Here is a 12,808-nt window from a genome sequence, read left to right as displayed (position 1 = left end):
TCAAGAAATAGCAAACGCCTCCCCTCCCCAACCCATTTCCCTCCTCAGGGCACTGAAATGCAATGTCCAAGCAAAAGACTGTTCTTTGGGTTTTATTCAATGGGACCTAGTATGTTCTGTTTTTCTGAATACTGTTGTAAAAATCCAATCATCCTAGCAGAAGATCACCACTGAGAAAGAATGGTGCAAAATACAGAGGCAAAACACTGCCCTAAGTTATAAAATATGTAGAGAGAGTGGAGAAATACTTCAATTAGAACAGGACAAACTGAAATCAAACTGAAAGCTTCTGGAATGTTTGGAAGGAAAACAAAAAACTTATTAGAAGCAGAGCATGAAGATCACAACTTTTTTTTTTTTTAATAAATCATCAGAGAAGACCACCTGATACTATTACCATTCTTGAGCAAAAGTATCAGATACTTCCAGATTTTCTGCTCTGCTTTTTAAAGTTAGGTACTTTGCATAGAAATGCAGTGCAGGATAATGAAATCCCAGAGTTCACCACAAGATCACCTCCTTCCCTTCAACCTTCCTTTCTTGGAAGTCCACTTATCATTTTACCTATTTGCTGTGACTAAGAACTTCAGCACTTACTGACTTTAACAGATTGCTGCTCATTAACAGATTGTTGGGTTGTTGGTTGGACTGTTGATTGCGTTTTAACGGAAAAGAAAAAATCTGACAAGTAATCACATTTTCCTGCTTTTATTTAGATCTCCTCCAGTTCATATTAGAAAGAATAAAAATGCAACGTTAAAGATCAGAATAAGTATCTAGAATATTGTCAAGAATTTTTAAAAATACATCTTCAGATATTCATAACTTTCTACATCTCACATAACTCCTTAGTTCAAAATGCATTTGAGTATACTCCACTGTGTCTATAAGTAAAATGTCAAACCCATGTATACAGTACAGTAGGAAACTACCCAACGGTTGTGAATTATTTGCACACTCTAAGCGCTAACTGAAATGTCACTGTTGTACCCATTAATCCCAAAGTGTCAAAGAATAAAGCTGGGGGAGGGTGATGAGCAAGAACATAAATCACAGGCATCACAGTGAGGCCTGGAATGTGCCTGCGAGGGACCTTATGAATGAAACCACAACAGCAAAGCAGTCTGAGCAAAATCTTGTGTCGATCCCTTATTCCACAGATTGTAAGATGTCACTTGTTGCAACATACTATTCTGACAAGCTTCCATAATTATATTTAAACTACTCAAAGGGTTTCTGGGCAAAATTTTTCTAACGTGCCTTAAAAGCTTTGCAGAAAGGAAGAATTAAAGTTTATTCTATTTCCATCTGTGCAGCCCACGCTAGAAGTTATGCAATGATGGAAAGAATGCATTTTTCAGTCTTTAAGTTACTAGTTTTCTGAAGCTTTCTCGTTTTGGCCTAAGGTTTCACATGTCCTGTCCATGCCATATGCTCAGTATAACAGCTACATATAACAAAACATGTTGTCCTAAGGTTATAATTTTAATCTTAAAATAATGAAATGTTACCATGTTAGATTAAATAAAACTCTACCAAGATCTTTTCACTGATTGAAGCTTCCACTGTGCAGCAATCAAAGATGGTAGAAAGAGTGGTAATAGAAATTAGGATAGTACATAACAGGGCAGAGGCTGAGAAGAAAAAGGTCTGAAAACAACCCAGAGACGAGATGACAGCTCGACTCGTTGGGACTTCTCATTACTTTGCTGTGAACATACTGTTCATACTGTGAAAGTCACCTGCAAGGCATGCATTTTATCCCCTGTACTGCTAAAAATCCCTGAGTGCAACAGTGAATTGGTTAATCTATACAGAGTAGTGAAGTACTGCATTGTTCACAGATGATATTTTAAATATTAGAAACAGAATAATATGGTAGCAGGCAAGCTTTCTTCACTGTTACACTGTTTGTTCAGAAGGCAGATGACTGTGTAGTGGGTGCACCAATTCAGCTTGTCTAGATGAATGATTATGGTGTCAGTATTACGAATACTATGGAATTTCTGTTTTTACAACTGGGATCTTTTTTACATCTAGGAAGCTACACAAATGCACATACACATACCCCTACCCACCTACCTGAAAAGAACACTATTAAATTTGCAACACCAAGTGTACTAAAAGTAAAAAAAATGTTAAACCATCATCTGTTTGGCCAACTTGTGCAATCACGAGACAAACTTTAATGTCATGATCACAAATATCTTTTCAATCGGACCTTGATAATCCCGTCAGTTCATTCCATGCACTGAAAGGCCTTAAGGCTGTATAATGAAGGACTGTCAGAAAGATGCCTGCTCTACCTGTTACAGAGTTTAGCTGGAATGTAACAAATAAGGCAGGACAAGGAAAGACAAGCGTATGGTTAAAATGTCAGAAATGCCCCTTAACTCTGTCCCTGGACTCCCACAATAACTCTTTGTGATGCTAACCAAATTGCTTGAAAACAAATTTCCAGTTTCCCATAGGTGGCTGCTAATTGAGTATTCATCAATTTTTTCATGTGTCCAAACTAAAAACCTCAGGATAGAACTTGTAGAACTGCCCCATTTTACAGCTGTCACCAAAATCATTGAGATCCATGCTTCAAACACATAAGAGGAAAGATACTTTGAAAAAACAGAGCATAAGAATCTAAAACTATGCATTGAAAAAAACGCTAGTGAGCCTTTTCACTGTATCTCAGTCATCAACTATACAATCAGACCCAAAACCTATTCATAACACAATGATGTTATGGAAGTAACTTCCTTCATACCGATTAACAGCTCACCCTCAGTGGCGAGCTCCATGCAAAATATGAGGAAATTAATCCTGCCTTCAGTGCTGGATTGAACCAGTTTTATAAAATAATTCTGATGCCATATTTTGAACAGTGAGAATAAAACAACATCAGAAGTTTACTAAATGAGTAGTATTATTCTGCACCGTGAGTAAGGCAGTAGTAGTTCCAGGAGGGAGGAAACCCTATGTAACAGCACATTTAAAATTTGTATAATAATAAATAAACTCAAGATGGAAAATAAAAATTTCACAGATATTTGACCTTTTTTTCCTCAACTATAAAAGCACAGTATTTATGTAGTGGTTCTGGGCAATTTTGTACTAGACTATAGTCTTTTTACTGGATATAGCGATTATGATCCCATTAGGAGTAACAATAGATATATGTTTCAATCAGATACTTGAGTTAAAAAAAAAAATCATAAAAAAATTTCCCAGAAATGTTAACCTACTTACTCATAAATACTTTTACAAGAAGCTGTACTGTAATAAGTTTGGGGGTTTTTTTGGTTTTTGTTCTTTTTTTTTTTAAAGACAAAGCTTTAGTAGATTATGGAAAAAGATCACTATTATGGCTTACATCAAAGAACTTTTTTTCAGTGTTAAGACAGATATGGATAGGAATTCTGGAACATCTACTTACATTCACACTGTATCACATCTAAATTAAACTGCTGAATTGCTCCCATGCTTATTTGTTTTAATTCACTGTCCAGTAGCATCTGCATTAGGGATGTTGAAAGATGCTGGCAGGCTGACATGCAAGCTGTCTGGGCCACTTTTCCCTAGTAGAAAGAGCAACAGGTTTTAAGATAGAAACAAAAGATATGTCACTAAAGAACTGCTTATCTGATTTGATTTTAATATACACTCCAAGTCTTAATGATGCAGGACTTAGATTAGAAGGAGAAAGATCACACTTGCTGTTACTTCTTTAACCTGTTAGCTTTGTTTCTATTAAATCAGGGAACTAAATTAAATATATGTTAAAGCAATTATTGATATTTCTTCCGGAAATCCAACAGTCTTCACGAATACAAGGACATTTCCAAAATAACACCAATGTAAGTTGCTGAAACTTATGAAGAGCTTTGTGGATTTATTTTAATTTTTTTTACCCAAACAGAATGAAAGCAAGAATGCAATGAAAATCAACATGCTGCATATTTTTAACAATAGTCAGTAAAAAACCCCCAACCTTTATATAAACCAAAACCATTGCTTTCAGCTGGGGCATTTCTCATAACAGCTTATGCTAATTATTGGCACTTTAATTGCTTGAATTCCATCTCAAAGCTTGTTGCTAAATTATTTAAAATATTCATGTTTAACCATAATCTTTTCAGGTGCTTAATAAATCAGTGCTGTCAGTAATCAACTACTTACAAAATGAAATGTAGCCCTCTGCTGTACAAAATAGAAATAATTTTCCAATCACAGTCTAGTTAGTAACATTTCTCTTTATGATGTATACGTAATTGAGACAATTTTCCAAACATGAGACCAAAAAACAAAGCACAAAATCCGACATTACTTTGGTAAATTATTAAAAATTTAGTACAGAAAAATTGAAAGATATGGCAGTTCTACCCTAGAATTAAGAAAACCAATTAAGACCAGATACCCGATCAGATGGCAGCATTCTATTCATAGCACTGTAATCTTTCAGAGCAGAGTGATCTTGGCTTTCAAATGCAATTATATGAATCTCTGTAGTTTAATGTACTTAAACCATGCTTTTCAACTGACGTCTATGTTAAAATATGTATTGAAACAAAGGTAACTTAACACGCTTACATGAAAGAAATCATAATTACATAATACACCTACTGGAGCACACACCACTATCATTTTAATTATAGCCATCAGTAAAGTGATGACACCTATTTCTCTAAAGCAATGGTTCCCCAGCTGTTTTCTGCAAAGTCAGGTTGATCAATTCACTGTAGACTCACACAAACACATATAAGCAATGAAAAATGATAAGGATAGACAGCAGCTCACTGTCCCAAAGAGTTTGGAAACTTCTGCTCCAACATCTGAAGAGCCAGATCTTGTCCTTAATAAGACAACTTGCTCATATCATTGGATTTTCATGTATACATATAACAGAAAGCAAATTTGGCCCTAAATATTTTGTACTTTAAAAATCCATTCTTTATTAAAACATAATTAAAATGTAGACAATACAATGGAAAGCGTTCACTCTCCTCATATGTCACACTGAAACATTAAATGGCTTTTGCTAATACCTCTTTAGCATTAGGATACCTTGAACTGTTAGGAGCTTTATATCTAAAATGAGATGTCAGTTTCTCAATTGAAAATCTCAGAAAAGCAAGTAACATTTTTGACCAAAATAGATGAACTGACAACGAGGAATGTAAGAAACAATGCAAGAACAGCATGCTTAAAAGTCTCCCAGACCCAATGGTAATTACACCGGGAGACGTGCAGCTCTATTCCCCAAGCAGAACAATATCAATATGAATGGAAAAAAAAGAAAAGAGGAAAAAAAGGGGAAAAAAGAAGGAAGAAAAGAGGTGAGAAGGGAAATCAATGGGCCACAGTTCATTTAATTACAGTGTAGTAGGTTTGAAATACTTAATGGAAATGTCATTTTGATTTAATGGAACAACTAGTGCATCTCTGTTCAATGTACTGCTCCATCAAATCAGCTCCATGTCCTATTTATGCTGCCACCATAACGTAATAAAAATTCAACCAGATTAATAGGTTGTCAAGAAAAATTTTAAAATTCAATTTATTTTATATGCAAACAATGTGTACTCCTCTATTATTTTAAATAAAAGACAGAATTTCATCTTTCTAACAAGCATCTGCAGTTAATTGTTACAATCTGGCAAATATCAATAGTACTGGAGCACAAGATAATGGTTACAATACAGAAATGACATGGTAAAAGCCACTTGGACTTTAAATAAGTATCAATATACATGTACATTTAATATTTATTTTAAAATTTCATAAAATGGAAACATCCTAACATTTAAAGTATTTCCAACTATGTAACTTAAACTACAGGCTTATTGTTCACATGACATATCAACAAATAATAGAAGTTTACTATACACAGTTTATACTTACTCAATACAATCACCTGATTTTCTCAAATCTAGAGGAAAAACGAAGCTACGTATATCAATCAAAATGCTGAATTTTAACTGAGAGAAATGTGAACTTTACTGTTATCCTCTTCAAAATTCAGTGCTTCCCAGTTCAAAATGTTGGAGGTACGATATTCAGAAAAGAATGAAATTCAAATTTGTGTTTGACAAATGAGATCTAGTTAAAAATCTATCTCCAAATTTCTACCATCCACCAATTAATCAACTCCTTGCCATTTTTTCATAATGTATTTTGAAGAGGAAATTTAAGGATTTGTGAACATAGCAATAACATATTTCTTTTCCAGAATTAAACAAATCTCAGTTAGTTTTAAAATATTCTTAATGTTTATTATTTGTCAGTTTGGGGTTTTTTAAATTACTATTATTATTTTTTAAGGGGGGGTGGCCGTGGTTACTGTATCTAGCAATTAAATACCTATATTCAATAGCATGCAGAGATTCAGCAGGTTTCTCACATTTGCTCCAGTTTGCCTCCCATACCTCCGCTGTGCCTATGCTAATTGCTGCTATCTACAAAACCTATTCTTCCACTCAACCAATGTAAAGTTTAGAAGACAAGGACCCTATTCTATAAGCAAAAACACCTGCTAACAGTGTTAAAGGCAACTGTTTTTTCACGCAGCCTTCACATTTTGCTGAAATACAAGTTTGTAAAAAGAGAAAACCCTTAGACAAACTTCTTATATTTCAAAGGAGCTTGTAAAGAGAATCTGCTGACATATTAAATCCTTTTTTATAGGACCCAAAAGCTTTTCTCCTAAGAACAATTGCAGTAGAGAGACATTTGGCTCCTAGGAAATTCCCAAAGGGTCAGCCATATGCATCCTTCCACGGCACCTTCGCGGTACTGCTTTCTAAGACCCAAGCTAGCTGTCTCAAAAGCAGCTTTCATCATTCACTATGGTGTCAGTCAATATGATTTATGGACTGCATTCAACAAAGTCAAAGCATATAGAATGAGAAATATGACTACAATCTGCTAATTTGTTTTGTATTGAGCCACTTAGGAGTCAAAGACCTGATGTCAGGCTGAGACCAGCAACACAATTAAGCAGCCAGTGACAGATTCATCCATCCTCCCTGCCAGGCTGTGCCAATCAAAGACAGCATGAAGCGGCATTTGGAGAAATTGGTAAGAAAACCCATTCTCTAAGTAGCCTGTGGATGCTGTTGATTGACAGTTTTTGAATATAGCTGCAGAAAACCACCACCCCTTCACCCTCACTGCAAGCTGTGAAATTAGGCTTTTGCTGCCAATCACAGAAACAATAAAATAACACAAACTGCCATCCTCAGCATAAAAGGAAATAACAAAACTTGTCTGTTAAATCTAAGAAGTTACGCTGAAGAATTAATTTAACAATATGAAACGACAGAATGACAAACTTTCTGAAAATGCAAAGAAACTAAATATACAGATTTTATCAGTCATAGTAACTAAAGCATTGTATTACTTAACATCAGGACTAAAATCCAACTTTTGAACTACTGATAAAATACAAGTATACCAAAAAACACTAATGGAATTTTTAAGAATCAATTCTACTTCCAGTCTCTGCCCCAAATTCTACTGAAATAATAAAAAATACCTACTTGAAAGTAATTTGTAACTTACTTTTCAAGTCATTCTTTTCCAAAGAGTTGTCCAATACTAACTTTGTACTGACAAAGCACATATCTAGAATAAAACTTCAGCTAATTCTAAACTTAGATTAAAAACACTTATATATACACCCTCTATAATTTCAAATTAACTGATCTGAAAATAAAAGGTATGACACTTTCTTTAACTGTTCAAAATAAAAACTAAAAAATGCAGGTCCTGAATAACAAATTTGATCGTCCAATTCATTTTATGAGATTAATGGCTGTATAATGAAATTTTAATTTGCTTTTTGATTCGAAGTAGCTAATGGCACTATAAACTGCAATATGAACTTAAAATGGGATGTAAAAGAACCTGAAAACAGAAATAATCTCAGCAGACTAAATTCTTGTGACTTTAGAAAACAGAACCATTAAGAACTGCATGACTCTCAAATTCTAACCTTTCAAAAGCAATGCAGCCTCTGTGCTCTGCATTGCTGAAATTCTGCTAGTGCTTGATCATGACATAACCAGCACAGTGACACCAATTCAACGTTAAGAGGAAGTATTTCTACACAAAATATTCAATATTCGTAGTGCTCATGACACCTATTAGCTTGACAGTTCAACATGAGGCTGAGTATTCAAATCACAGAAATGTTCATTGGAATGAACCACCAACATCATCTAGTCCCTCCTCCTACTTGGAGTAGGACTATTGCCAACACTAGTTCAGGTCCGTTGTCCTTTTTTCTGGCTGAGCCTTCAAAACAACTGAGGATGGGAACTCAACAGCCTCTCTGGGTAACCTCCTCCAACACCGCACTACTCTCTATGTGCAAACTTTTTCCCTAATGTCAAAGCTTCACCTCCCAAGCTTCTACCTGTGACCATAACCACACGTGAATTTGTCAGTCCTACCAAGAAGAGTTTGGCTCCATCACCTTTGTATCTGTTCTTCAAGAGGCTGTAGGCTGCCACTAGATCTCTCCCCAACCTCCTCTTTAACAGACTAAATAATCCACCTCCCTAAACCTCCATTTGTAACTCATGTGCTCTAGGCTCCTAATAACTTGGAAGCCCACTGCTAGATTCTCTCTCTAGGTCCACAGAGCTACTACTCAGCCATTTGCTTTCCAGATTGTAGCAATGAACGGGGTTATTCCCACACTGTGTACTCTAAGTGCCTTACACATTTGTTGACTTAAACAGCGAACAGCACAGTATACATCTGTTGCTGTACACTGTTTAAGTGAACAAGATTCAACCATATTATTAGAAAAAATTAGTAAAAGTAAGTTCAGAAATTCAGTACTTAGAAGCCACTCTTAACAGAATATTATTAATTACAACACTTTCATCATCATGGAAATGCTTACGCCAAATCAAAATAAACTCCTTGTACAAAAATTGATGACCTGAAAATAATCAGGGTTTGGAAGAATTCTTAAATGCAATCCATCATCTTCTTAAAAAACAAATAAATAAAAATTGAGCACACACATTCTCTTGACCCCAGGCAGATGTAGCAGAGAAACTATGGAACTTTCACTGATTCTTTATTCTGTTATATCACTCTACCCTTATTCTGTATGCATGTCTCATAGCTGCATTTTGATACCTGACCTCTCTTCCAAAAGGTCTCATAGTCTCCTCTCAATTATCTCATTTGGGATGCAAGGCACACCCCACCAACCTTCTGCAAGGTTTTTAGGGCTCCTGCTGTCCCAGTGTACGAAAGCCCAATGTTAGTCATTAACCTGATCCCTGCATGCAACCACACAAGGTACGCAGCAAGTCATCAGCAAAACAGAACAGTCTTTTTATTAAATGATTAAAAATTGAAGCAATAAGCCTGCAGGCAGTTCATAGTTTTTCAGTTCACATGCTTTTTCTTCATCTTGCATCTACTTACCGACATAGCTGCATGGTCATTGTTGTTATTCTGAGAAGGAAACCAGTAAGGCAATCAAAACAAAAAAATTAAGAGGTACTGTCAACATCAAAAAAAAAAAAAAAGAATAAAAAATTGGTAGCAATAAAAGGTAAGGAAAAGCTTCCAAAAAGAACAATTACAGCTACATAATTCCTTATTTTTTTTTAAGCTTGTGAACTTATATAGTATTTTGTTGAGCTATAACAAAGAGATTATAATTTAAATAATACTAATTTGGCAATAAAATGTTTTTCTCTAGTAAGGAACTGTATGCCAAAATATCAAGGTAGCAAGCTTCAAATGACGAAGCATCTGTTGATATGACTTTCCAGAAAGTTTTCATGATAAGAAATAATATATTCCAAAATACTTAGGTTAAAAAATAAATGCCACGTTTACCATCTTGGCTTACAGAGGCTATCTGTACATCCTTATACTTTGTTCAAGCAAGATTTAGAATGGCTCAGGACAGTAAGAATCTAAATGTAACACAACCCATTACTAAATTTTAACATATATCTAATGGTAATATAACTGCCGGGTGGAATAAAGCTATTTTCTCTTCTAAAACTGCTTAAGTACAGTAAACAAACACAGAGGAGAAAACTAAGATGTAAAACTTAACAGAAAAAAAAAAGCTTCAGAGACACAAGACATTTCCAGTGATTCAATAGGGATATCAGACCCCAACTAAGTTGTGCCACGAAGTGCGCAGGTTCAGTAAAATTGAGATCATTGTCTACCTGATTTAGATCTTTAATATTCCAATAAAAATAATACAAATTGCATAAAACAGATATGCACATAAGATGTATTTTTTAAAAGTTATATCTACATTGGTACAGAAATACTTCAGTATAGCCCCACATGGAAGCACAAAAGGAGACACATCCCTGTGCATTTACACACCTTACACATACAGCTAAAATAAAACAAGACTCTCATGACAAGAACCCAATGACTGCAACAAAAAATTGTTAAAGAACATATTATAACACTCCTACAAGAAGACTAGAGTTTGAAACAATATCAGAAAGAACGTCAGTGGCCCTTGAACGAGACTACAGAGAACTAGTGTGGCCAACTAATGCCCCCGGTCCTAGCACAATGCCCTCTAACGTGATCAGATACGCTAAGGTAGGAAGAGAAGAGATTCCTCTACTTGTCCTGCTCTTTTCCTTACTAGAATTATGGCCAGTGGCTAGGACTTTTGTTCTTTGATTTCTAATTACAGAAAAGGTTCTGAGAAACTATTTTGAGCAGTGCAATGTTTCTGCTAGCCACACAAAAATTATTATGGAAATGACACTGTGACATTAATGGAATAATCCATTAATGAAAAAGAATACTAAAACTATTCCAAATCTTAACTATGGCATATGAGAACCTAGCTCAGTTTAGCACTCCAAAGCACTTACTACTTTAATGAGTTATGGAATTTAGTTCCGGGCTTATCTTTGAAAATGCTTTTACTATAGATTTTCTCTTAATGAAAATAAGTTACTATTACAAATCGAACCAGAATCACCATAATGAAACTGTATACACATTTTCATATAACGTCCACTGCTCATGCACAACAACATTTATAGGACTGTATGTTTCTACAATTGGCCAAACCAGAATAACGAGTGATACACAGGATAAGTCAAAAATTACAAGAATCCTCTTGTGAGACCAGACTAGTTGTCCGTATAGTTCTACATCCTGCCTGTTACCTGCCCAGAGTTTGAAATTACAGAATAACCTCTTCATAGGAACTAGCTTTCTCCAAAGGTTGACTTGTGCCCCCAGGCACATATTTCTATTCCTTTCACACTTTTCAAGTCCTAATGCCACAGCTGCTTCTTTCCATCCCTCTTAACACATGGCTTCTTTCTGTCTGTGGCTCATTTCCGAACAGCTATATCACAACATACATTCATGACAGTACATCCTTCTCTAGAAGTTGCACATCCCTTAACTGCTATATGCATATGACCATTGAGGAACAGTGCCATTTGTTCACACTGCTTTGTATGTTAAGTTACAATGAATTTAACTATCTAACAAATTTACTATTCTTTATCAAAAAACACTCAACTGATTTGGCACAGAAGCACATGCCTCACACGTCACATTCACATCAATATTACGTGATACATTTTGAGTGGGTTATGTCTTCGAGTCAGTAAAAAAAAGGAGACTGAAGAATCGCAGCCTGTTCACATGTGATTTGGAAGATCAGATAAGTCCACTATGCCAGCAACTTCAACACCTTGCTGTGCACGTAAAGAAATTATCTTTTATTTCCAGGCTGGAGCCTCAAAATATTCTATGCATTGAGGACTTGGGCATTGCATGTGGGTAAAGCACTCAGACATCAGTGTGACAGTAGCAACCAAGGACAAGCTGATGAAACGCAGATGTAGCTTGAAAGACTTATTGAAGTTACTCCAGACCTATAAAGCTATAAACTATTATGAAGATAAATCAAACTAGAAATAGCCTTTTTTGTCTTAAAGCAAGGGGAAATCATACAACAGAATGTAACAATTAGTACATAAACCAGGTTAACAGTACCCTTTTACCTGGGACAAAATAACACACGATATATGTGAATATGAACAAGGATTCATTTCAATGAAGCTCAGTTAACTAGAATCAAATGACTTTTTATGATCAAAACTATTTAGCTAAAAACAACCTTGGAGAACCCAAGACTTCTATAATCTTATGCACAAATGCAGGACTTGCACCAATTCTGCATTGTTTGAATCAATGCATGTGTACACAGAACCAATATGGTTAATTAAAAAGATGATCTGATGTTCAAGAAAACTGCATGAGTTCTTACACTATTTGTAAATTAGCTGTTGTTAACAATATTACTAAAGTATTTGAAAGTATTTTCTATGTATTACCATGGGTAAGCATCATCAACATACTGAAACACATCTGAAAATACATCTGTACTGAAAAAAATTAAAAAATACACCTGCCAGCATGTGCACAATTCAAAACTCACATCTATCTTAAAAATCTTAGTATTTTAAAATAAAATAATCCTCCAATAGTTTGAAATTAAACTTAATTTTCAACACTTACAGGTAAATGAGTAAAAACTTGAAACGTGCTTCTTAAAAAGTTAATAAGGTCCATTAAGTATCCACTGGCTCTTCCATCCGATTCAGACATTGTCCAATCATAATCAGCAATCTGAATAAATTCATCTATTTTTTGGTTAAGTTTTGTGTATATTTCTCCTTCTGCAGCATGCCTTGCATCCTGAAAAAAATCGTGTGCAATTGTCAGAATTCTAAAATATTATTAGAATCCAGATAAAATTATATTCATCAACAAAACT

The 12,808-nt window shown here is 34.9% G+C and overlaps 1 protein-coding gene across 1 annotated transcript in view; it reads right to left on the bottom strand.

The window, feature by feature from the left end:
- EXOC6 (exocyst complex component 6) overlaps positions 1 to 12,808 on the bottom strand; it is a 95,736-nt gene that overhangs the window by 31,439 nt on the left and 51,489 nt on the right. Inside the window, exons 18-19 of the mRNA XM_050898860.1 lie at positions 12,550 to 12,729; positions 3,431 to 3,572 (exon numbers count right to left, since the gene is read on the bottom strand). Coding sequence (XP_050754817.1) covers positions 3,431 to 3,572; positions 12,550 to 12,729 — 322 coding nt within the window. The remainder of the gene's footprint in view (positions 1 to 3,430; positions 3,573 to 12,549; positions 12,730 to 12,808) is intronic.

This window comes from Gymnogyps californianus, chromosome 6 (genome assembly GCF_018139145.2).
Source record: "Gymnogyps californianus isolate 813 chromosome 6, ASM1813914v2, whole genome shotgun sequence".
Taxonomy (NCBI): Eukaryota; Metazoa; Chordata; class Aves; order Accipitriformes; family Cathartidae; genus Gymnogyps; species Gymnogyps californianus.
The sequence above is the reverse complement of the archived record's forward strand: the minus strand, read 5'-3'. Positions and strand labels throughout refer to the sequence as shown.